The 23,394-nt window shown below is 45.1% G+C and overlaps 1 protein-coding gene and 1 non-coding gene across 2 annotated transcripts; one reads left to right on the top strand and one right to left on the bottom strand.

Moving 5' to 3' along the window:
- Positions 1–1,480: 1,480 nt before the first annotated feature.
- Trnap-ugg (transfer RNA proline (anticodon UGG)) lies at positions 1,481–1,552 on the bottom strand. Its single transcript has one exon. It is a non-coding gene; the product is annotated as a tRNA-Pro (tRNA).
- Positions 1,553–1,765: 213 nt separating this feature from the next.
- Positions 1,766–23,394, top strand: Sbat (LSMD1 domain-containing protein Sbat). Its single transcript, XM_077679221.1, has 3 exons — positions 1,766–1,902; positions 9,268–9,468; positions 23,188–23,394. The coding sequence occupies exons 2-3, from the start codon at positions 9,285–9,287 to the stop codon at positions 23,289–23,291; spliced, it is 288 nt and encodes a 95-aa protein (XP_077535347.1). The 5' UTR covers positions 1,766–1,902; positions 9,268–9,284; the 3' UTR covers positions 23,292–23,394.

Below are 23,394 nucleotides of genomic sequence, written 5' to 3' on the forward strand. Positions count from 1 at the left end.
GCCAAGGAGAGTTGGGTTTCTATAGTAATCAATCATGCGAGGCAAAATATTGGAGCAGAAGGAAGAATTTGGTCTAAGTTCATGAGAAAGAGAGGGAAAAAAACACACGCTCGCTCATCGCGTGCAAGCTGTTGTTGCTTCCTCTTTCTCGCATCCCTCAGCGCGTTCATGCTCAAAACTTGCTCAACATTTCTGGTGGGCGTTTTTAATTGCATGACGGACCCTCAGCGTGATGAGCGGGGACGTGGGCAATGTCGGCCCTATAACGGTGCCCGGGCGTTGAAGGAACTGATCGGTCAGTTCCATCTTTCCGACGCGTGGGTGCAACTCCATGGCGACAGGTTTGCCGTTACTTGGGAAAGGGGACGATCTGGAAGGCGGGTAAATAAGTTTTATTTTCCGCCCGAGCTGATCCTGCTACGTGGAACGATGTGACGTCCTCTCCTTCCCGACGGGCTCGTTGCGTGTCCGGCCACCGGACTGTGTTAGCGACGCGTAACCTTGGCAACTGTGCGCCCCGCTACCAGATGTGCGAATGGATGAACGTCTGCTAATTAATGTACCGGGACAGTTCAGCAGCACTTAATGCTTCGTTGACTGGTCTGTGCGAGTTATCTCCCTTGGGATGAGTTGGAGGACCACAGGCGCGTGCTTCTAGTAAGGAGGGTCGTGTGCTCAAGGCGGCATCACGGTCGCGCTTAACGACACGTTGTGGCGACTGCGCATCATACAGATGTCAACCTACTAAAAGTACGCTACTATAGTCCCTCTTACCGTAAGCGGCGAGCCATGCGCAGACCTTGGACAGACGTATACATAGTGCCCATCCATACTTCGGCGCAATAGGGCTGGTTCGCTTGAGGACGTTGGGTTCCATTGTACTAGAGGCCATTGTTCCAGAGGTTACACTCGTGATGGGTCGGTTACCACGAGGGCTGAAGATATAGCCGAGGTATTCGTGGACATTTCGCCACCTTTTTCTCGACTCAGAACGCGTCATGGTATGTCGAGAATTCTGAGGACTAGCTTAGGGCCTTTTGTGCACGTGCTGCCATGCGTGCCAGATCACCTTGTTGAGTTCCTGTCAGTGGCGCGAAGCGACGCGCGCACTGACCCCCGTCGTTTTGTGCGTCGCCTTGCGCCACTCCAGGTGAGCACCTCGCCAAGGCCCGTGGGGTTTGCTACCGCTTCCCGCCCCCGAAACGACGCCCAAACCCAAGAATACATTCATTTGCATGCCAACACCGCGTCGCTTCGAAATGAGCCCCGTTTTTTAGAGAATTCGGCCCCTGGTCCACTCGCTTCATAGTGGTAAGGGACATCCTGAGCATCTACCCCAGACATTTGTTCTGCAGTGTGTTGAATGGCTGGATTACTCGGGGAGAGGGTGCAGCGCTGTTACTGCTAGTCGCTGCGCACTGATGTGGTTTATAAGAGTCTCGTTACATACATGTAATTAAATAAAAAAAACAAAAACAAAGGGCCCGTCCGGGATTTGAACCCGGGACCTCTCGCACCCAAAGCGAGAATCATACCCCTAGACCAACGGGCCAGAACGATTGCGGAGGCTTTATACGTCATTAAATAGTCTATCAGTCCGTCAGCACGGTGTTTCTTGCTGAGGATTGTTTTACCGAGCGCTGTCGTAGCAACAACTTTTTCCAGCAAGCGTGATTAGACAATAGCAGCCGTTCTCATGTTCCAAAACTTCCGGCAAGGAATTGGATGTGGCGCTCACTCGCAAATCGACATCGTCAGTTTGTTTCCCTTCATTCGCAGAGGCGCCTCTACTACGCTGTGGTGAAATTCGTATGGTTTTAAATAATGATCTGTTGAGAATGTTTTGCTGTGACTACATTTGACGATACCGGACTACTTCGGCAGCATTCTTACCTTTTCAAGGTGAGTGTTCTGCTGTGTTCACTGAAAACACCGATAACCTTCGGCGACGTTGTCGGCGACATGATCTCTTTCTCTACGCGCAAATCAGCGAAAAATGTACTGTGCGCCGCATCTTAACTGGTTATCCGACCAATTGGTTGTGCCAGAACGCATTGAAAGCGAGCACTGTCAAAGGGTAGTCACTGTTCGGCGTTTAGTAAGCAGCGGCTACCGCGTTCAACTTCATTTCGGCGGGCTTTTTGTGAAGTTGAGGTTACGTCTGTGCGAACGATCAACTTAATCTGGCAGTTGTGTAATATATAGATATCGCAGACAGTACTCAAACGCATGTACAAACCACTTGTATTTCCGATGGTCAGGACGTAATGATCGGCGTCGTATGTTGCTACCAAGTGACTTCCGGACATTTAACCGTTTAACCTCCGAACATTTAACCTTTTAACCTCCGGGCATTTAAACGTAATTAAATTGCGCACGGGACAAGTGACATTCGGCGGAGAGTACACTACAAGAAATACTGCACCACCTATCGGATAAAAAAAAAAAAACAATGTAGACACAGCTAGAAAGAATAACGAACAGACATTTTGAGAAAAGTACCCGTGAAATGTTGTTTTCTCGGCTACTGATGCTGTATACAAATATAAACAGGCTTTGTTCTATCTACATAGCCTCAATGAAACGATATAGAGCAGGCAGTTTTGTGTATTAGACTAATCATCACTAAATGTAAGTGCTGCGTTTGCGAATAACAGCCACTTGTTCCTACCTTTATGGCACGTATTTCTTTGTTCCAAGTTAAATTGGTGTAGCAATATTTTGCACCATAAACTTCAATGTGTTCCCTCAGTGGTTTTAATTTTTACAAAAAGGTCTTTTCAACACCTTGTTGGAGAATAACATTTGCATAGCTGCTGACAGGAAAATTGTCACATAAACAGTATCAAATTATTATTCTGATTTTTTTGTTCCCTAATGTAGTAGTCATGCAAGCACTGTTGCAAGGTGTCTTATTGAACGAATAACTGACCACACGATGAGACCCTTGTAAATGATTCAGGTGCTTTCAAGCTAGAGGTCTTGGCAAAAGCTGAGGTTTAGTTCAAAAGCAGTGTGGCAAAGTGTCTCATTGAACGAATAACTGACCACACGATGAGACCCTTGCAAATGATTCATTTGCTTTTAAGCTAGAGGTCTTGGCAAAAATTAAGGTTTAGTTTAAGGGACACGTAACTACAGCATGTCTACTGTGTGAAGACTAGGTTCGTGGGGCCACGTTCTTATGCCTTGTGATTGACTACAGCTGCTTCTTCAATTGCAGGCCCTTACTGCTGGAGTGCTGTTAGCGCCTACTGTTGCAGTACTTTCTCTTTTAAGGCAAAGCTGTTTGTGGTACCTTAACCGCAATATTTTGTGTCTGTAGTCAACAACAATAACAAACAAAATATCCAGGTTTTCGTCACATGCGGGAATGATGCAGAAACGAAGCCAAAATGCGAGAAATCGGGGAAGGTGAACTCACCCTTCATGCATTTATTTCACCGCTAAAACTGCATGAGTTGCGCCTCTGCTTTCGCATGAGCTTAGATACTACACGGCACTCAAAGATGCAAGGTCACTTAACCCCGTATTAACAAACCTAACTTAAGTATCACTTTGCCTTTTGACACATTTCGGCGCCTTAACGCATTTCAAGAACCAAACTTATGCTTAACGGAGCCATGAAGACAAAATACAAGTTGGGTTTATTAGAAAGAGTGCTGGGTTTATTAGAAAGAGTACCCAATAACAATGATACCAATATTATCGCAATCTTCGAACAAATAATGGAGATATTAAAGAAAACAGGTGAAGCAGTCACGACCACCTAGCCAATTTCCCGCAACTTTTCTATGACGTCACGGAACCTTGTTTGTGCGATCGGCAGCCGCCTAACTGACCTGTCGTGACGACACATGACTGGACGTCTGTAATGGGGCCTCTAGTTCCATTTGTCCGCATCACTTGAATGTTGACGTGCAGTTAACGCACTGAAAATTGTGTGTTATTGTTGGCCCGTATGACGTCATTCTTGCTCATAACACGTCACTGTGGCGCAAAATTTGAAAGTTTTTAAATACCTCTTGCTTTTTTTTCGTTAAAAAACATCTTTTGTGGTTCTAATGGAACTGAGTGAGATACTGAATCCTAGTTCTTTCAGATTAAACGAAATTGTATTTTCTCTTCATGGCTCCTTTAAAGGGTGCATTTTTGCGAACTTGATGCTGTTTACTGCACTCAAGATTGTTGAAAGGGTGTGAGCTGGGATACTATACCAAGCCATTCATCTTTCTCGCCAGCGGACACGGCATTTAAAATTGTGCCCTCTTCTTGAAAAGACATAACTTTACGGTTTCTAGCAGCAGCATTCTCACCGACGAATCGATACCTCAGATAGAAGTAGAGACGCGCGACTACATGCCGACAGGACGGCCTAGCACCTCAAAACTTAAGTCTGGAACCAAATCCGCACTCACACGTGGAAATGAAAGGTAGTTTGCGGTGCGGTTGAGAAAAAAAAAAGCGTGACGAGTATTTAGTCTTTCTAGCTGGTGTGGTGTAATGCTACACAAGCAGAATCAGAATTAGTGACTGCTACGTTAGCCATGGGATGGTGTTAGCCTCTCCCCTCATCATCATCATCATGGCGAATTTCGTGTTAAGGCGATTCCAGACGTTCTCATTGCTGCTGGCTCCGTAGGTTAATGCTAGTATTCGCTGCATTAGTTCATTTCTGCGACCGATTTTTGAGTAAAAATGCAAAAAACAGTGACTGATCAGCTCACTGAATTCCTTATGTCAATGTTGACTGCCGCGACATTTCGTTACATAGAAGTCGCAAAAACATCGGCTTCAATGGGGCTGGCAATAGGGAATTGAAAAACTTCGTTAAATCCAAGAATTCGCTACATAGAGGATCGTTACATCCAGGTTTAACTGTAATCCATTTGCTGTGCCGTCATTCGAACAGAAATCAACAGGCTCAGGCCTTTTATTTTTTTCCTTTTGTTGCTGGTCTTTGCATGCGTAAAAGGCTCTTGCTTGTAAGGAAAAAGAAGCAGCGGCTTTGAACAGGGAGCCCATCGATAGAGCAAAACACATTCGTCCTGTTTGCCAGAGAACGATTTAAAGTGTCCATCTAGTGCTCTGTGTGGGCAGGTAACAGCTTGTTGTTATACTTGATCCAAAGACAAAAACTAATCAGCAAGTTCACCTCCTTAATCACTGAATGTAATAATCTCCTCACAGTCCTATTTTATCCAGCCCGAAGAGTTTAAAACAAAGATCATCGTGCCTGCATGATGGCTTCCCCTTTTTTTCATCTTAACTGAGTGCCTTGGCAGGGCCTATCACCCAGATTACAGGCCACAAAGCAGCATTTCATCATGCTGCTACAGGTGTGTTATCACTGCTCTTTAGAGCTGAGCTGGGCCAACATGGGGGCAGTAAAAAGTGTGCGACTGTTTGTACGACATGCCACTGTGGCTCAGTCGCGGAGATGTTCGGCTGTTGAGCGGGTGGTTGCTGGTCTGCTTCCCACCTTCAGCGACCCAGTTTCTGATGGACACAAAATACAGTCGGCTGAGTGCACACTGCGCCGAGAACCCCAAGGCGCAGTGGAGCACCCCCCCCCCCCCCTTCACATAGCTAGGGTTCTATATATGGAGGAAAATTGTTGACATTTCAAAGGGGGGGGGTCACCCTTTTTAACATCCCAACTTGCATAGTCTTGCGAATACTTCAGCAGGGGTTTCAGATTTGAACCTATTCAGCAGCTGTGAGGCTCTCTACTGTACAGCGAGCCTCATAGGCTAATTGTTGCTTCGGCATCCAAGGCACTAAGTTCATTTCAAAAAATAGCTACAGCGCGAATAGAAACAAGGACACAGAAGGACGGCGGGACAAGCGCTGTATACCTTTATTCGCGCTGCAGCTATTTTTTAAAATGAACTACCGACTCGCCCAACAGTACACCCTGTTGAGCCCTAAGTTCAACAAGTTTGCTGGTTATGCAATAGCGCAAGCAGCATGTGTTACCCAAAACGTCATCTTTGAGTGCCAAACAAAATGTCAGGTGTATTGAGTTAAATATTTGCGATGGCATCTTGAGAAAACAGAAGATTGCACTGTAAGTTGGACATCTTGGAACACGTTTTCATGCGCCAAGTGTAGCTCATTCTCTTTGTGCGTGAAGCTCGCTCTGACTCATGCGGAAGCATCCCCAGAAGCTTTGGCGAGAAGTTCAGCCTTAGAGTGAACTTTTACCAGCATACTTTCGTGCACTAAAACACATTAGGCTCGTTGTATAGCTGAAAACTTTTTTGCAACCTCTTCGGAAGGTTAGCATTAGTAGACGCCGGCTATAACCTGGAAGGTTTTTGTGCATCCCATTTGTTGTAGTCGATATGCTAATGTGTAAGCAAAGGGTCTTCGGCAGGAAATTTTCTGTGTGACCAAATCCGTGTGCCGTTTCCTGAGTACAAAACATGTGCTTGTGTTCAGATCAATGCCTACTACTACCCATCAACTTTATGCAATGCAGCCATTTCTTTATTTATTTCCACTGTATGTGACCTGCTTATCTTCTATTACTCTAGAAAAGGAGTTTTGTTTTACCAAGCCACTTTTTTTGGCAGTGCCAATTTTACTTGATATCTGTGAAAGGGTGGGGGGGGGGGGTTCTGAAGCCTTCATCACAGGGAGGAGGGTTGTAGAAGTTGCAACTCTGAGTAGAAATGATATTGAACTTGCTCCGTATTTTGAGGGAGACGTAATGAAACAGAAACGGAATTGGTGGCAGCTGAGCCACAAGTAGAGTGGAAATGGGATTCGGACTTTCAAAGGAGTACGGACACGAAATTTCTAAGCTGAAATAACTATTGTAAAAAGGCTTCCTTTGTATAGGGAAGTAACTCCCACGAAGTTTCAACCATAACCATTCAGTGCAATGTATTTTAATCCAATTTTAATCTTTGCAAGCCGCAGAAAGCTCACAATGAATACCCGTTCGACATCGACATCAGCATGACGAAATTTGCTCCTCCCCCCAAACTGCCGACGTCAGGGCTCCCGTGACATGGCCAAAGTGCCGGCAGCTGTTGGCGCGCGCTGCTTTGCCGTGGGCATCACGTCACAGTTTTAGGACTGACGTCGTGCTGCCTGGACGTGTGCGCCTGCGTGTCTAGACTGGCTGTGGTTGCACGCGCCCGTGCAGCATGACGTCAAGTGCGCCGTCCTGTCATGCTGGCCGCATCGGTGTTTGTTCCACCAAAACCGGACCTGACACAAATAAACGAGGCTGTAAAAAATTATTTATGCTGGGATCGACCATCTAATGTGCCAGTCTATGATTAGCGGGCTGGTAGGCACCCATAGCAGTAAAAAAAAACACGACACGAAAATTTCGTGCCAGTGCACCTTTAAATCTGGCACGTAATTTGAGTGGAATCGGCAGGTTTGACTTGCCCAGTGACCTACTGGCAGGAAGCATTATGACTTGCGCCAGTATTCAAGTAGGCCCTGTGCACATTGCTTTGCAAATACAAAAGGGCGTGGCAGTTTCGTTTTTGTCTCTGTGTGTGCGTGTGAGGGGGAGAAGTCGAGGACATTGAGGGTAAAAGAGCCTGCAAACAGGGCACAGCTGAGTAAAGCACGTTGTTGGGCTAGTTGGTGTGAGTCTGCGCCTGGTTTGTTGTCCTCTTCTTCCGTCCCGTCCTTTTGCGCAGTTTTATTGTTATCAGGGCACAGCTGTAGGGTCTGTGCTAGCTTCAATATACCTCGCATCTCGTAGTTCACAAACTGTTAGCTGTCGAAAGACTACTCTGTTTTCTTCGTTATCACTGAACTATTATCACGCCACGCTTCAAAATGCAGCATGCCGAGCACTGCACAGAGCTGCTTCATGCATACCACCAAAAACAATCTCATCATGATGTCTTACAATTGCGGAGATGTAGTGTGGATCCCAGGAAATGCTTATGCTTCGAAAAGACGACTTTGAAGGTGCATTTCAGCTGTGACAGGAACACTGGGAACCCTCTACTCCTGCGAGAGGGAATTATTTTGAAGGTGATAGTGTGCGGATGGATAGAGCTAATCTCGAGAGCCTTTGATACCCATATTTACTTTCAGCCCCTTGAAAAGATACACGGACACACAAGGCAGCGATAAGCATGAAGTTATCCTCGTTAACTCATGATCAGTTAGTGCTAATCCTCGTCTTGTCTGTCCGTGTCTTTTTTTCAGGCGCTGTTTCCGCAATTATTGAATGAACTTGCCCAAACCCAAGCCTTGCTTTTGATACCATCTTCTATAGTCGTGTTGAAAAGATGAGAGGGGGGGGGGGGGGGGGGGCAGGAAAGGCAAACTGTATCTAATTACATGGTCTAAGAAGCTGTAACATGGCAACCGAAAATGTTCCTTGTTCTTTTTCTTCCTCGACTGTCATCTCCACGTCTCGTTGCACTGCGGTTCCCGCTCTTTTTCCACGTGCTCACCCCCACTTGCGGACGCCAATTTCAAACCAGATTACAGTTTGCGGCAACAAGAAACAATGGTAGTTGCCACAAGCTATTAAAGCGAAAGCTGTCTTAGTGGGAACGATAACGTCCTGTCAAAAAACTGGTGCATTTCCCCATAGAGCGACATTTCCCCATAAGATCTTTGGACACACAGGGTGAGCGTGAAACTGGGCCTCCATTGAGTCTAAACAGTCACTTGAAAATTGCGAAAAGGGAATGGTTCTAGATAAGACAATACACGCATCGATCACGAGGGAGGAGCAGAGTAGTATACCTTTATCTCATAAACCACGTATCGGTATTTAATTCATCCATCATTCGTACTGCGGCTACATAGTGCATGAAAAATCGTCCCAAGGGTTGGTTCTCCGTTTCTGTTTCACTTTCAGACAAGGTTGGCCACACTCTTAGCTTTCACGCTTCTCTCAACTTTCTTTAACCCGTTCAGATGCTATGTACACAACTGTGTACAGTCCTGTAGTTTTTTTACAAAAAAATATCAAAACTGAATGTTTTCACTAGTTTAGCATAAACAATGCATAACACACAAAATATATGCGTATGTAGAAATATTAAGCACTACTTTGCGCTCCTGACCTCTGTGACACTATGTATATAGTTTTGTACGTGACTAAAAAATTCATCTTTTTTGGTGAGATCGAACATAGAAATGACAAAAACAAATTTTGTCTGCGGAAATAGTGAGCGGCGTCTAAAAGGGTTAAGAAGGGATGGTTAAATTTCTTTCGATAGCAGTGTAGTGCAGTTCAAAGTGTGGACGAGTGACTTGCACCCCTCGTCTCAGGTGAACAGGGAGGAGGCATGGCGGTTGCGGAGGCCGAGTCCTTGGGGAACGGCGGCGGGGGCCGCGCACGTCTGCGCCAGTGGCTGAACCGTAGCTTGCGGGTGGAGATGAGCGACGGCCGCACCCTGGTGGGCAGCTTCCTCTGCACGGATCGGGACCAGAACGTCATCCTGGGCTCCTGCTCCGAGTACCTGCAGCCCGGTGGGTGCTCTTGTCCCTGCGACTGGCCTGCGCTAATTATACTCGAAAGCACAAATTTACAGCAGAGACAACAGCGGGAGGAACGCACCACGGTGGCTCAGTCTCCAAGGCGCTGTGCTGCTGAGCCCATGGATGTTGGTTCAATCCTGGCCGCGGTGGCTGCTTTTCAGATAGAGGTGAAAAGCAAAAACGCCCATGCGGTGGCGAGATTTGTGTGCACGTTAAAGATTTGTGCCCGGTAAAATGAATCCGGAGCCCTCCATGTGCAGCTTCAGCAGGTCGAAACACATAAAATTTCAATAGTGAGAGGACGACGCAATGTGGCCCACAACATTCACATCCTCGTGCTGTTTCAGTCGTAAGTTTGTGCTTTTGCGTAGGATCATGTTATAGCGACTTGCCTCAAGTGATTACACTTGCGAGTTTCATAGCTTGCTCCGTGGGGCGGAACTTCAAAAAAAAAAAAAGAGAGAAGCTTACTTGAAGGGAAGGATTGTATAAAGCCCTGTCTGCTGTGGCCATTATGAAGTGCATTCCACTTCATAATGGCCACAGCCATCAAGTCCCTAGGCCTTGATCATGCCCATCTCTGCATTTCAGATGGCAAAAAGAGGAGCCCACAAGAGGTGAAGCCTTAGGTTATGCCAGTGATCAGTGCCTCGCAGTAAAACCTGTGTTGAACCATGAAACACGTTTCAGAAGGCAAAGCTTTTTGTAGACTTTTTTTTTTTTTTTCACCGCTTACAAACAATACACTTTTGAGGCTGTTGGTAACTGTTGTGTAATGCTTTGCCACATTCTGAGTTCCCAAATGCCAAAGTCCCACCTTTGCATGCTAAAAGAAAATGAGCAGACTGGTTTTTACGAACAACAAAGCCTACAGTAGAAAGTGATGCTTAGCACTCTTGACTGTCCATGCTCTGGAAGCAGACCCAAAACAGCAGTTCGAACTTCCCACCAGATCTTGGTTTGAAGTAGGCAGTCGGGAAAGTTTATCAACTAGTGGAGCAGATTTTGATGCGATGCCCAGTTATTTTGTTATAAATCGCAGGTACGCAGAAAAAATTTTCAACCTTGATGGCGCAAGGTGTATTACACAGACACACTAGCTGTGGAATGACCTTGCATTTTGGCGATTAGGGCTAACAAAATTACGAGCAAAATGGGTGTATCGTATTTGCGCGATTCTAACGCGCACTGTTTTTTTTTTTTTTGCTATAAGTAGTCTTAAATTTTGCGCGCGCGTTACAATCGCACTCAAAAGCGAAATTGGTTTGCAATGTTGCCCGCTTTCGCTTTAATGTCAGCAGGAGCTGGATAAGCAAGTTATGAAGCACAATGAATCTTGCTGTCACAGTTGCATGCATCAAATAAAACGTCTTCTGGCAGTTATTCGTGTAGCAATTTGTTTTACATCTGTCCGATATAATCACATTCAAAGTATTTTTTTCGAATTTTCATAGGTAAACTTACCCTCATTTTACAATCTGGGGTGCATTAGACTTGTGCAAATACGGTAATTTTTTGTTTTTTATGATGCACGTTGCCCCTGGGAACATTTGGCAAAACTCAGTTTCTAAATGCATGTCACGCGCACGCAACGTGAAATATGCTAAAGCAGTGGTTTTCAAATGGAGGTCTGTGGACCTCAAGCGGTTTCAAGTGATCTGCGACACTCGCCATTTCCTTTTTTTCTGCCAAACTTTGCTTGCGAAGCAAAAAAGTGGCTGTTTGCGCAGCTGTTCGTACGTTTCACTTTTCCGCACAGTAGGTGCTCTAAAGTCGTCTTTTTGCGCAGCACAGGAACATTGCTAGACAGCCAGAGATATAAACGCCAAGCCTGGAAATAGATGTGGGGTAGACTGGAGCTGCAAGAGTAAATTGGGTCATTCATTCCATGCCAAACATCCCAGTGCCAGTAAAGTTGATCGTCATGGGTTTGTTCAGTAAAAAATTGTGGGCCATCTTTGCATGGCCCACAATGCTCCCTCAAAGTGTTTTTGTCCAAAAAAATTTTGTTTCTTTTCTAGCTGCCCTTTTGTCTGCAGGGTTTAAAGCAAAGTTACGTCTGTCAAAAAAATTCATTAAAAATTTGCTTCCTTTTCGATTGCCACCTTTTTTCGTGGACATCGTGTTGAAGCCCTGGGCTGCTCTATGCATTTTAATTTTTTTTTTTTTTTGCTGTCATTATGCCATTCAGAAAATACACGATTTTGAGCATTTTCAAATATTTTTAGCAAGGACGAGCACATTCTCTCAGCCAATGAAGCAATTGTTTTTGTATTTCATCGTTCTTGGTAAAAAATATATTGACACTGAAAAAAGGCGAAATATTTTTACTGAACAAATCCGTGAAGGTCGACTTTGCGGCCGGGACGTTTGGAATGGAATGACCGAATTGCCTTACAAAATTACAAGTAATACATACTTCATCATGGGTTCCCCCACCATTTTTGCAAGCATAGGAGGGGGGGTCCCCAGCACTCGCACGTTATGTGAACCACTGTAATTGTGCATCAGGTTTCACTCACCTCGAATACTATAATAGGGGAAATTTTAAGTGATCTGCTCATTTGCACACTTGTAACTTTCCTTCATGGGGACAGAATTTTAACATGCTCATTTTTCTCTTTCCTCCGTCGTTGGACACAACGCTCAAGAGACAAAACGAAAGTGCTATAATGTTTTCCAATTGTTGAAATCTTTCCATCTTCCTCTCCTCCCGTTGCCTTCCTCTCTCTCTCCCTCTTTTTGTTCAGAGCCTAACTTGTGATCGTAATCCACTGGTAGCTGTGCCTTTTCGTGCCGTTGTCTCTGCTGGTCCGCGACTTCAGTTTGCGAAAGCAGGTGTCGAGCCAGGCTGCTGCGTCATGCAGCTGGGTTGTGTCTCAGTAGAAACGTTAAGGATGGATGACCAGTGCACTCGCTTCGAAGACCAGTGGCTTCCGCAACTTCTTGCTCGCCGTGTCATTTGCAAAGAGCTTGGGCTCTTCATCTTGCAAAGGTCAGTTCGACCACCAAACAAGTCTTGATAGCCACACTGTTGTTTTGAACACCACTAGACAGGTCCTCATAGTGAGCCTCCTTTTAAACTACTTGTATCTCCAGCAGTTTTGTCAGCGCAGGCAGCAGTCACAAACTTCACGAACTTCAGAGATAGCTTGTCTTCATCATCAGCCTGTCTACGCCCACTGCAGGGCAAAGGCCTCTCCCAACTAACCTCAAATTACCCTGGTCCCATGCTAACTGCGACCAATTTATCCCCGCAAACTTCTTTATCTCATCTGCCCACCTAACTTCCTGCCACCCCCTGCAACGCTTGCCTTCTCTAGGGATCCACTCTGTTACCCTTAATGACCAACGGCTATCTTGCCTTCGCATTACATGCCCTGCCCACGTCCATTTCTTCTTCTTAATTTCTACTAATATGTCCTTAACACGCGTTCATTCGCTGACCCACTGCGCTCTCTTCTTGCCCCTCAACGTTACACCTGTCATCTTCCTTTCTGCTTTTCTTGTGATTGGCTTAATTTGCATAGACCGAACAAGGTTGCAGTTACATCTTTTGCTTCAGCGACCACCACCAGCATGGTTTTCAAGAACTCATAAGCAAGATGGCCTTTTTGTTTCATACTCAGGTTGATAACCTAAGTGTAATTTTTGCCCCTGCTTTAGTGCTTACGGTAATATACTGTGTTTCAAGTGCCAAGTTTATGCGAATATAAATGCCTCGTTATTTTGAGTACTCCATTTCTTGCCCCTCGCGTTTCGTGGAAGAGGAAAAAGGGGAGAAACAGGAACCCTTTTAACTTCTGCTTCCTGCATGTTATGTGCATAATGTCAAGCACTCCCTTTATTATGGCTTGGCCATTCTCCATGTACCCCTTTCAGAATTAACATGCAAGTGTCCACTAACTGCCTGGAAGCAGCCGGCTTGGTGAAGCAAAGTCTATAGGGCTTCTCTGAGCAAGCACAATAAAGTGTAGAAGTGCCGTCATAAGTAATTGGAACAAGCGTTTGTGAATACGACAAAATATTTGTCTTACTGGCTTTATGGCAGCCATTACCGGTTTAAAGGAAGCTTTTTTGATTAGGTAGGACTCCTTGAAACGCACTGCAATGCAGCCAGGCAGTTTCCGGAAGAATAATCTTCTGTGTATTTATGAGACCGTGTTTCAGTCACTTTTGACGGCACCTGTACACGAAAGAAAACTGACATTGCCTGAACAATTTCACGTTAACTTTTTTTTTGTCCCAGTTCTCATGATGGTTCACTTTGAAAGTGCTTCTTTTTTATTTCATGTCCTTATTTTAAAGAAATCGCTGTACCCAAGCTTTAAAGTCTTGCTTTTCAGGCCTTGAAGTGCAACACAACTGGTTCATTCGTTAGTTGCTCAAGCACAAGTTTCGAAAAGTGGAACCTGTACGGAAAATTGTGCGTTCCTTGCACAAGGTTGTAGATACTGCCCAGATGGTAGTATCTACCTATGTTACCCCTGGAGGTAGCGTAGTTCATATATCAAGCTCCAAACCAAATTGTAAATACTAATGGTCTTGCAGACATATGAAGCTGACTGTAAATTGTTTCTTGAAGTAATAAGGTAGGCAAAAACTGCAAAATCAGAGCGTAGGTGAACACATTTAGACGAGCAAAACCTAACAACTCCCCGAAGAACTTTAGGAAGAGGACAGCTTATGATGTGCTCAAGAAAGGCTTTCCGGCACCTGAAATGCCCAAAAAAGAAAAGTGAGGTGGGCAATGTCTCGGGTGCTAACCAAAAAGAAAAACGCAAAAAGGTGGAAAATGTGCCCGTTTTGTCTGCATCTGGCGTGGCTTATCAAGAAATACGCTCAACCTAAATCACAGGATATTATCTTCTTTGCAACGCTCATAAAACAGTGCAAACAAACAGAAGAAATGATTACCTTCGTTATCTTGATTGTTCTCCAAGACAACCGTTCTCTGACCTCCAGGTCGTGAAAGTTAGCGAGGATGCACGAGTGAAGCAGCTTCTGTCTGTCTCCTCTTGGGGCTTTTTTCCCCCATTTGCAACGTCTAAAGGAATTTTTAATGTCAGAGCTGTTTAGGTCAATACAAATCCGTCCGGTGTAGACAAAAAACCCCGAATCCTCAAGAAAAAACCGGGCATTGAACCCGCAACCTTTACACCGTGAAACCAAAAATCTAACCACTGGGCCACTCCAAAGGCCCCAGCAGGGGTACGGGTTAGCAGCGGTGGGGAACAGTATTATGTGCAGCAGATTGAAAAGAAAAAAAAATCCCAGGCCATCTCCACTAACGTGAAACTTGGGAAGGGGCAAAGCATGCAGTGTATTAGTGTATTCTTGGCATCTTGGTGTTTTTGCCAACGGAGATGGAACCGTTGGGGGGGTAGAGGTATACAGTCTTGCTGTAAAAGTCTTGTGTCTTTGAATCATGAAGCTGTCTAGCGGGATGCATAAACGAGTGTCCTGGTGTTTTAGTACCGTGACTACATGAGACGAACGACAATTACGACGGTGACAATGACAATAAAAGACGCCAACAGCCCCAGCCCCTAGGGGGCTAAGCCCCTTAAAAAAAAGCTTCCTGTGGTCAGAACCGAACCCGGTTACCTTGTGTTATGCAACCGGCATTTATCTGGTAGAGCTATCGTAGCATTCCAGGCGTGTAGAATTTCCTTTGGGTTCGTGCTGCAGGCGTTGTGTTTGGACTTGGCCATGGGTTCTAGAGTGGGCTAGTGCGGTCCACTTTGGGAGAGATGTGATAGGCTGCGGACGAAACGATCCGGGCGTGCCAGTCATGGAGAACTCTCAGCACCAAGTTTGGAAATAAATGCGAGGTGATGACGTATGGAGGGGAAACTTGGCGCTTTACTAAACAACTTGAAAGCAAACTTAGGTTGTTTTTCAACGGGCAATGGAATGGATATTGAACGGAGTAACACTTAGCGACAGGAAATGAGCTTCCTGGATCAGAGAACAAACTGGAGTGGAAGTTATCATAGTTTGTAGTATGATATCAAATTTATCGTACTTGGGCTGGCTGTGTAATGAGGCGAAATGGCAATCGGTGGACTACCAGGGTAACGGAGTGGACACCGAGAGACGAGTTTAAGAAATGAGGAAGGTCCATTGCTTGACGTTGGGATGAAATAATGAAATTTGGAGGCAAACAATGGACTGGAGCGGCGTGCGACTGGAGCGGTTTGAGGCCAATGGGAGAGGCCTTCGTCCTGCAGTGGACTTGGGCTGCTGTGTATGATAACGATGCAACAACTGGGTCTCTGACGAAGGGAGAAATGTCCACCAAGTCTGCTGTTTCTACAGCCTTGCACCACTACTGCAAGCTGCACCAATTTTTTTTTTTTTTTTTCCCCACAAGTTGTGGAGCCAGCAGGCTCACATTTTTCATGATTGGGCAATGGATGACTTGACGGGTTCGATGTAACCACCATTCCACCAAAGAGGGGGGGTGGTCGACGCCTTCGCAATGGGGAGGACTTGAGAGAGCCTTGAGCTTTGCCAAGGATTTGCACCCTACACGTGTGCTGCCTTTCATCGTTTATTTAGAAAACATCGAAAACCTGGAAAGTGTAAGTGTGTTTTCATGGGGGGAAAAAAAATCAAAAGGCCGTGCTCGCTGTTTGAAAATAATAGTGCGGTGGTGACCCCACAGGAATGGTTCGTGTTGCTCTCCTTTGCAGCTTCAACCATCGAATAAGCAGAAAACCATCCTGCTAATTTTGCTTTAGACATTCCTTGTCTTTTGTTTCTACGTTTCACATAACCAGACGCGCCATCATTGCGCTCAAGCGTGCGATGTTTCATGACATTGCCCCATTGTTTGTTTGTTTGTTTATTGAACTTCTGACAATAAATTTGCCAAGGTGCTGAGGCAAAGTCGCCCCAGTTGCAGCAGCTGCCGCCAAAGACGACTGCAATACTCGCCTGACTAGGCCCCTAGCACCTGACAGCACAAGCGACAGCAGAAGCAGCTATACACGCCAAAATACATACAACAAGCATACAAAAAGACTTGATGTCAGGTGTCAGGTTCAACGGAAGTGTCTTCACACACGCACAGCTATTATCAGTGATGCCTGCTCAGAATACGCACCAGTGACGAGAGTCATAATAGTATGTGGCAGATCTTTAAATAGTGCTTTCCCCCCCCCCCCCCCCCCTAAAAATATAGGCATTCACCCTGCATCTGGTGAATGTGAACAAGTTATCCTCAGTGGCTGAAGAACCAAAGTGATGGGTAGCACTTGGGAGCTTCTGTGAGCTTCTTTCTTTTCTTTTTTTGCCGCGCTACAACTTATTGAAAAATTCTGCTGCACACATGTAAATACGCCACCTTATAGTGAATGGATTCATGTACTGTGCGTGATACCGTGCATAGTAAGCGATTCTGTACAGGCAATTGCTATGATAACACAGAAAGGGAAGAAACGAAAGGGAAATAGTGCGATGGATAGCTTGCTCTGCTTGAGGCGTAGCTTGTGCAAACAGTGGTTTATTGGTTTCAAGTGAATTAAAATGAAGACCATATTGCTGCGCGTAACTAAATTGTGATAGATTTGGAAACACAAAGAGTCAATAATTCGGAAGGGTTTCTGAGATGCACGAGTTGGGAAGGTACTAGATGCACCTTCTGAATAAAATGAGACAGAAACTCAACACTGCTTTCTGAGGTGCAAGAGTTATTGTGCAAAAAACAAGCTGTTTCATACAAAGTCATGGAGGCTTGTGCTCGTGGATGCACTGGCCACGGTGCTACCTAGCCAACGATGGGGCAGAGAGCCTAGTCAATTTTACTACAGCATTTTTTTGCATCTTGAGCTGATGATGATGTATCCATGTGGATCTTTAAACACTCTCGTATGCAACAAAAAACAGAACAAATTGTGACCACCAAGTTTTGTCCGTTCCAAGGGCTTGCTTAAAGGAGTACTGACACGAAACTTCAGAGGACAGATAACTATGTAAGAAGCTTCCTTTGTATATGGAGATACCCCCTCGGAAGTTTAAACCATAACCATTCAGCAGAACATATTTTAAATCAATTTTAATCCTTGTGCGCAAGAGAAAGCTCATCCGCACCATCGAGTGAGCTCATGATGTCATCTGTGCTTCGACTCAAATGGCCGACGTCAGGGCTCCCATGATGTATGGACGCGGCTGCGGTGCTGTTGGCGCTCGCTTTTCCGCCTTGTGCAACACGGCACAGTTTTTGGGGCTGACGTCACGTGCGACTACGGCCGGTTGGGCCGGTCTGGCATGCACGCGTGCTCCCAGACCGAAATCAGCTGGGGTGCGACAAGAACAGTGACGTCAAATGTGCCTTCCCGTCATGGCGGCTGCCACAGTGCTCGCTTCACCGAAACCGAAACTGACACGAATAAATGGAGCTGTAAGTAATTATTTATGCTGCGTTGACAATTTAATGTGCCATTCTATGATTAGTGGACTCATAGGCAGCAAAAGCCGCAAAGAATACGTAACACAAAAATTTCGTGTCAGTGCTCCTTTAAGTCATCTTTGGGTAACCAAACAAGAGCTAGCCTGCTCCAGTCCCATACCCCAGGTTCAACTGCGATGTACACAGAGCACAAATTCCCTGTGTTTTATCTGTGTTCCCTCTAATGTAAAGCGCAGTAGAACCACAAGTATGCAAAACCAACTAGCCCAATTCATTAAGTTGCTGACCAGTCCCATGTTCGCTACCCTGCCACCGCACATAGTCACACACTTTTGGCCTGCCCTTTGTTGTCTACAAACCCATTGTCTCATTCATAGCTTAGTTGCAAAATCTCGTAGTAACGCAGCTTATAGTGTTTGCATCCCCACCGAAATGCTATGTGAGTCGTTCCTCGATCGCTGCTATCCGGATATGCACCCACCAGAAATACTGCTATTCACTATCTGCTTGTAGATTTCCGCACAACCAAAGATAGTGTTCCTGCTCCAGACCCATCCTGATGCACACATGACACATACCTAGGCGGACGAGTGACCAAAATGTAGGGGCGCGAATGTCAAATTTGAGGCTGCAAATCAAGTATGAATAGCAAAAACTGGCTGTGACTAAGTCGAATGTTTTTGGATGCGAATATCTTTGCTTTAGCTGACATACACCAGAGTTAGGCTAAGTAATAACTCTTCTTTTGTGCAAGGCTTGCAAGTGGTAGGCTTTTTTACACAGCTTCAGCGTCATGCGAGAAAGCCAACCCAAAGGTGCATACCCACTTGCAATGGAGCTTCAAGTTTACGCGTGCGGCAGAGCCAACTTTCATTGCTCTGTTATTCATAAATTTCGGATATTCGAGTACTTTGGACGGTAAGAGCGGACCACAAATTGAATCGAGTAGGAGAGAGAGAGAGAGAATACTTTTGTTGTCTGAGGGGGCATGAATGCTGTAGTGCGGAAGGAGAGGGACGCGGAGAAAGGGAATGATCGAAGAGATATCACGATTCAAGTTTATGCGGTTTGTGCAAGGTTTGTGAGGCCACAAATGATTTGAAACGATTCAGTAGTTTGTGGGCTTTGTGAAGAGACAGGTGCACAACAATGTTTATGACAGGAGTCTGTCCTGTCCAGGTTATCGCGCCGGCTTGTATAGGTCACTGGTTACTGCGTATTCAGTTATTATCTATAGTGATGAGGGTCAAAGCAACTGTAATAATACATCAGTGGAAGGGGGGATCATCTGGCCAAGGCATGGATATGCTGTCATGCCCATGCATGGATATGTCAGGTAAAGATGAATCTTTTACGATGTGCTGCATGAAATACTGTCTTTCGAAAATGATTCTATAGTAGCATAGGTTGCTGTAGTTTGCATCGTGTAGAAGTGATCGTCCGTGGATTTTTTTTTTTATTCAGACTGCTGATTTAGGGGGTTGCAGGCACCATTGGTGGCGCACGTCAACAGGAGCTTGATCTCAAAGCCACCAAAGTCCAGCGTTGACGCTATTCTTCGGCAGTGTCACCTTACTTTGTAGGCGTGAGCCGTTATACCGCATTTTATTTTATTTTTATTCTTTATTTATTTATTCGCTTGCACATTTATTTACACTCAGCTATCGATTCGCACTTAATCGAATCTGTTCAATGCTAATGAACCGGTAAGTGAGTCGTTGACGGTAAGTGAGTCAAAGTAATGTGCACAAAAAAAAACACAACAACTTTGCAAAGCTCTTACACTGGCCTGGCTAGTGTGTTATAGCGCCATTTGCAGGTGAAGACGAAAAATTGGCATAAGCGGGAGTACACAGCATCGCCTTTTCAAAACTGAAGAATATTTTCTGGCCTTAGGCTTACTGCAAATCAGTAAAAGCTGCTTGCAATGTAAAAGCTGCTTGCAGGCGCAAGTCAGAAATTATTGTCATTCTTCTAACACTTTATTGTGACAACAATATGAAATACGAGAGATGATGGTTAACATAGTCCATTTGCTTTTTCAAGTGCACCGGTTCTAGCAATTCCTCAAGCATGTATTTGCACCGGGGAAAAAAAAAAGTGGTTTGGCATTCCTTTTTCAGCCCGTGTGCCTTTAAAGTTTAAATTCGTGTGTGCTTTCAGGGACCTCTCGGGGTGCAGGAGGCACATGAATTGCATGGGTATTCAACACATTTTCCCTCTAACACGATGGGTTTCTGTTGTGAAGCTTCTGCAAAAGAACGGCGCTTTACACTGGCACAAAGGAGGTTCAATCTGCTCAGCCTTAGAATGTGCGACCAATGCTGTGATTCCACCAGCATATATTTCGTCCCCATACGTAGCCCACTGCATTGGAGTTTTCTTCACGATTCTTAAGACTTCCAAATTCAAAAGCCTTTCTCACATGCATGTTTCCCTATCACTGTCTAGAAAGCTGCGACTTTAAAAACAAATGCTGTTCTTTGCCCCAGGCAGTAGCAACGCTTGCAAAGTTCAACCCAGGCAAGTGGGAATTCGTACTTTTTCTCTGGCATTAGCCTCAGAGCAATTGCCGAGGAATCTGGCACTCAGTACAGTGCAAAAAGCCTGATCACAACTGTAGGACTACATGATTGACTACCTTCAAAGTATAATGTCAAAAAAGAGGAGGGTCAGAAAAAACAATTCATTTCGAGTTTGAGTGGTGGCACCATGTTGTGGTTTGACTAAACCAAATAGCATAACAACTCACTTACCGGTTCATTAGCATTGAACAGATTCGATTAAGTGCGAATTGATAGCTGAGTGTAAATAAATCGATCACCGGTGATCAATGCTTTATATTGCGGATTTCGGCATGTTGTAGTCGTTTCTCTTACACCTAATGTGCTGCAGTGGCTAGTCCAGACACTGCACTTTGGCAATCAGTTTGAATTTTCCCGCTCCGGCGACATTGAGATTTTTGGCAGCATTTTTTGCCAGCTCATGTGCGTGTGTTTTCCTGAAACGGGGCGTGGCTGCTGCACTTGACAAAAAAGCGTGGCACTCGTGGTTATGCTGCATTGCCATCCTTTCTTTTTATCAAAACTCTCCTAGCAAGCCAAATACCCAATTACATGTTGTCAGCTTTGTAATCCGACAGCATTGAGAGGTGATAATTACCCGAAAATGACACCAGCTATTCACTAGTGATCTTTGGTTCGGAGAAATGGTACCTTTATTATGCCAAAGCTTATTTCTGAAGGTGCCTCGCGTGTATAACAAGTGGACCTATCATTTTCAGCCAGTCTCCAGCAGTTTCGGTTTCATTCTTGTGTTGCAAAATTCATATCTGGCGCTACTACGGAGTTACCCAACTTCAAGTTGATTTGTCACGGTGCCTCCATCGCCCGCTACTGTTCCTCGAAAAATGCATGCCGCTCGTGCTTCCACTTCACCCACGCCCCACTTCTGCGATAACAGCTTCAGCTGAAAGTCGAAAGATAACACCAGATTGTCAGATATCAGTTCAGACGAGGAGATCGCTTCCAATCGGCCTTGAACACCGCCAGCTGTTTACCGGACAGGTTCGTTTCCGTACAAGGGTATTTCCGGAGGTCTAGTGTCGCTACTTAATAGAACTGTCTATGCTGACAAAGTCTCCAACAGGCTTGATATTGTTTTGTTTCAAAAATGTTAGGTGGCGTTGCAATGAGAACGCTCATAGTGCTGAACTCTCTTCATAACAGGGCATCTGCTTGGTGAAAGCTTCCTGGGCATGATTGTAGCGCATTGCACCTTGTCCCTGCAAGCAGGGCTACCGTAGTGAGCCAGAAAATGATAATAAACTACAAATTAAAGTTTGTACCGATAAGTGACGATCGGAACGTGAACAAGCATCCATCACCGAGTTTGGTTTTCAGCTACATTTCTTCGTGTCGCATGCGTGCCCTGAATATTGTACTGGTTGTAATCATTGGCAAGGTGTTTCTATATCACGTGGGGACTAATTGGTGCCTTTAATAATGCCAAACCATTAGATTTCTTGCGAAATTGTGAAATTTCGAACAAAAGTTGGGCTTCACCACAAGGCGCGGGCACCATGCGTGCTAGGATTTTCTTTGATGCCTGACAAATTATTCCAAGCAAATCAATTTTTTTACTAGGGCGGGTTTTTGAAATGTTTGCCTAGAAATTGCATATTCTAAATTTTTTCTGGTACGAGTAGTTTGTTATACCCAACTTCGTTATTTTTTTAGTTTCTTCGATACCTTGAGAAAGAAAATTTTGATTTGGATAACTTTTTTTGCAATCGTTATTTATGAACAAAATGATTAAAACTGGTGTCGTTGGAAAGCGCTGAATCATCTGCATTTTATGTCACTGCAATGTGTGCCTATGTAATATGTTTAGCACAAAAAAAATTTTTTCCTTAGGCTGCTAAAAATCAGTCAATTTCCGGTGGTAACGAAAGTGTTCACACAAAAATAATGCTGTCTTTAGTATTTTCCCTATTGTGGCACTACTGACATCGTGTAGCAGGAAATTTCGAAACACGTTCAAGTATTTTGTTTTCATTCCCTTTTTCATTTCAAAGGATGTCTTTTGTGGAGTTGAGGGAGTTACCGAAAGCTACTTCTTTAAAAATTAAACGAGGTTGTGGTTTCTCTTCGTCGCCCCATTAAAACGCCCCCAGGTGGTGGTTAAAGGGGCCGTGCAGATAAAATACAAGCTTGGTTCGCGAAAAAGACTGTTGTTTCGATAACAATTATACCAATTTTACCGCAAACTCCCAACAAATAATGGCGATATAAATGAAAGCATATGAAGCAGTGGTGACCCCCGGCCACTTTCCGGCTATTCCTCCGTGTCACAGAGTCTTGCTCACGGAGTACTCACAAGAGTCAGAGTACTGGTCACCGACCTAGGCCACTACCAAGAACTGCGACTGGGCAGTTGTACTGGTGCCCCTAGTTTCATTTGGCGATGTAACTTATATGCCAACGTGTCGGTAACACAGTGATAACTATGTTTTTATTGGTGGCCCATTAATACGTCACTCTCGCCCACATTACATCGCTGTAGTGCGAAATTCAAAGTTTTTCGATATTTCGTCCATTTTCTATTCTTGCTTAAAAAGGCGTCTTTTGTAGCTGGGATGGAGCTGAGTGAGTGATTAAAGGCTAGTTTTTTTTCCAAGTTCCTTCTCAAAGTTTTTTCAAAGTTGTTCAATCCATAGATGTCTACTACACTGCCCTGGTGCGGGTGCGGGATGTAAAACCCCCTTCCTGTTTGCTCTTTTTGTTCCCGTGCAGACAGCAGCGGCAGCACCATGGAGCCCCGCATCCTTGGCCTGGCCATGATTCCTGGCCAGCACATCGTCTCTGTGCACGTGGACGAACAGCCGTGCCAGCATTAGTGTGGACGTGTCGTGGGGAGAGACATGGGGGCGTATGTTACGTGTTTTGCTACATGCCTGTACATAGGAAGAATTCAACCACACCTGTGCGCTGCTTTGCGGT

The sequence above is a fragment of the Haemaphysalis longicornis genome, unplaced genomic scaffold (assembly GCF_048455015.1).
Source record: "Haemaphysalis longicornis isolate Haplotype H1 unplaced genomic scaffold, Haemaphysalis longicornis Haplotype H1 scaffold_7, whole genome shotgun sequence".
Taxonomy (NCBI): domain Eukaryota; kingdom Metazoa; phylum Arthropoda; class Arachnida; order Ixodida; family Ixodidae; genus Haemaphysalis; species Haemaphysalis longicornis.

Bases quoted from the DNA above. Each gene is read 5' to 3' on its own strand.
- Sbat (XM_077679221.1), top strand. From the start codon at position 9,285: ATGGCGGTTGCGGAGGCCGAGTCCTTGGGGAACGGCGGCGGGGGCCGC. The intron at 9,469-23,187 runs GTGGGTGCTCTT...GTTCCCGTGCAG, and splicing joins CTCCGAGTACCTGCAGCCCG to ACAGCAGCGGCAGCACCATG.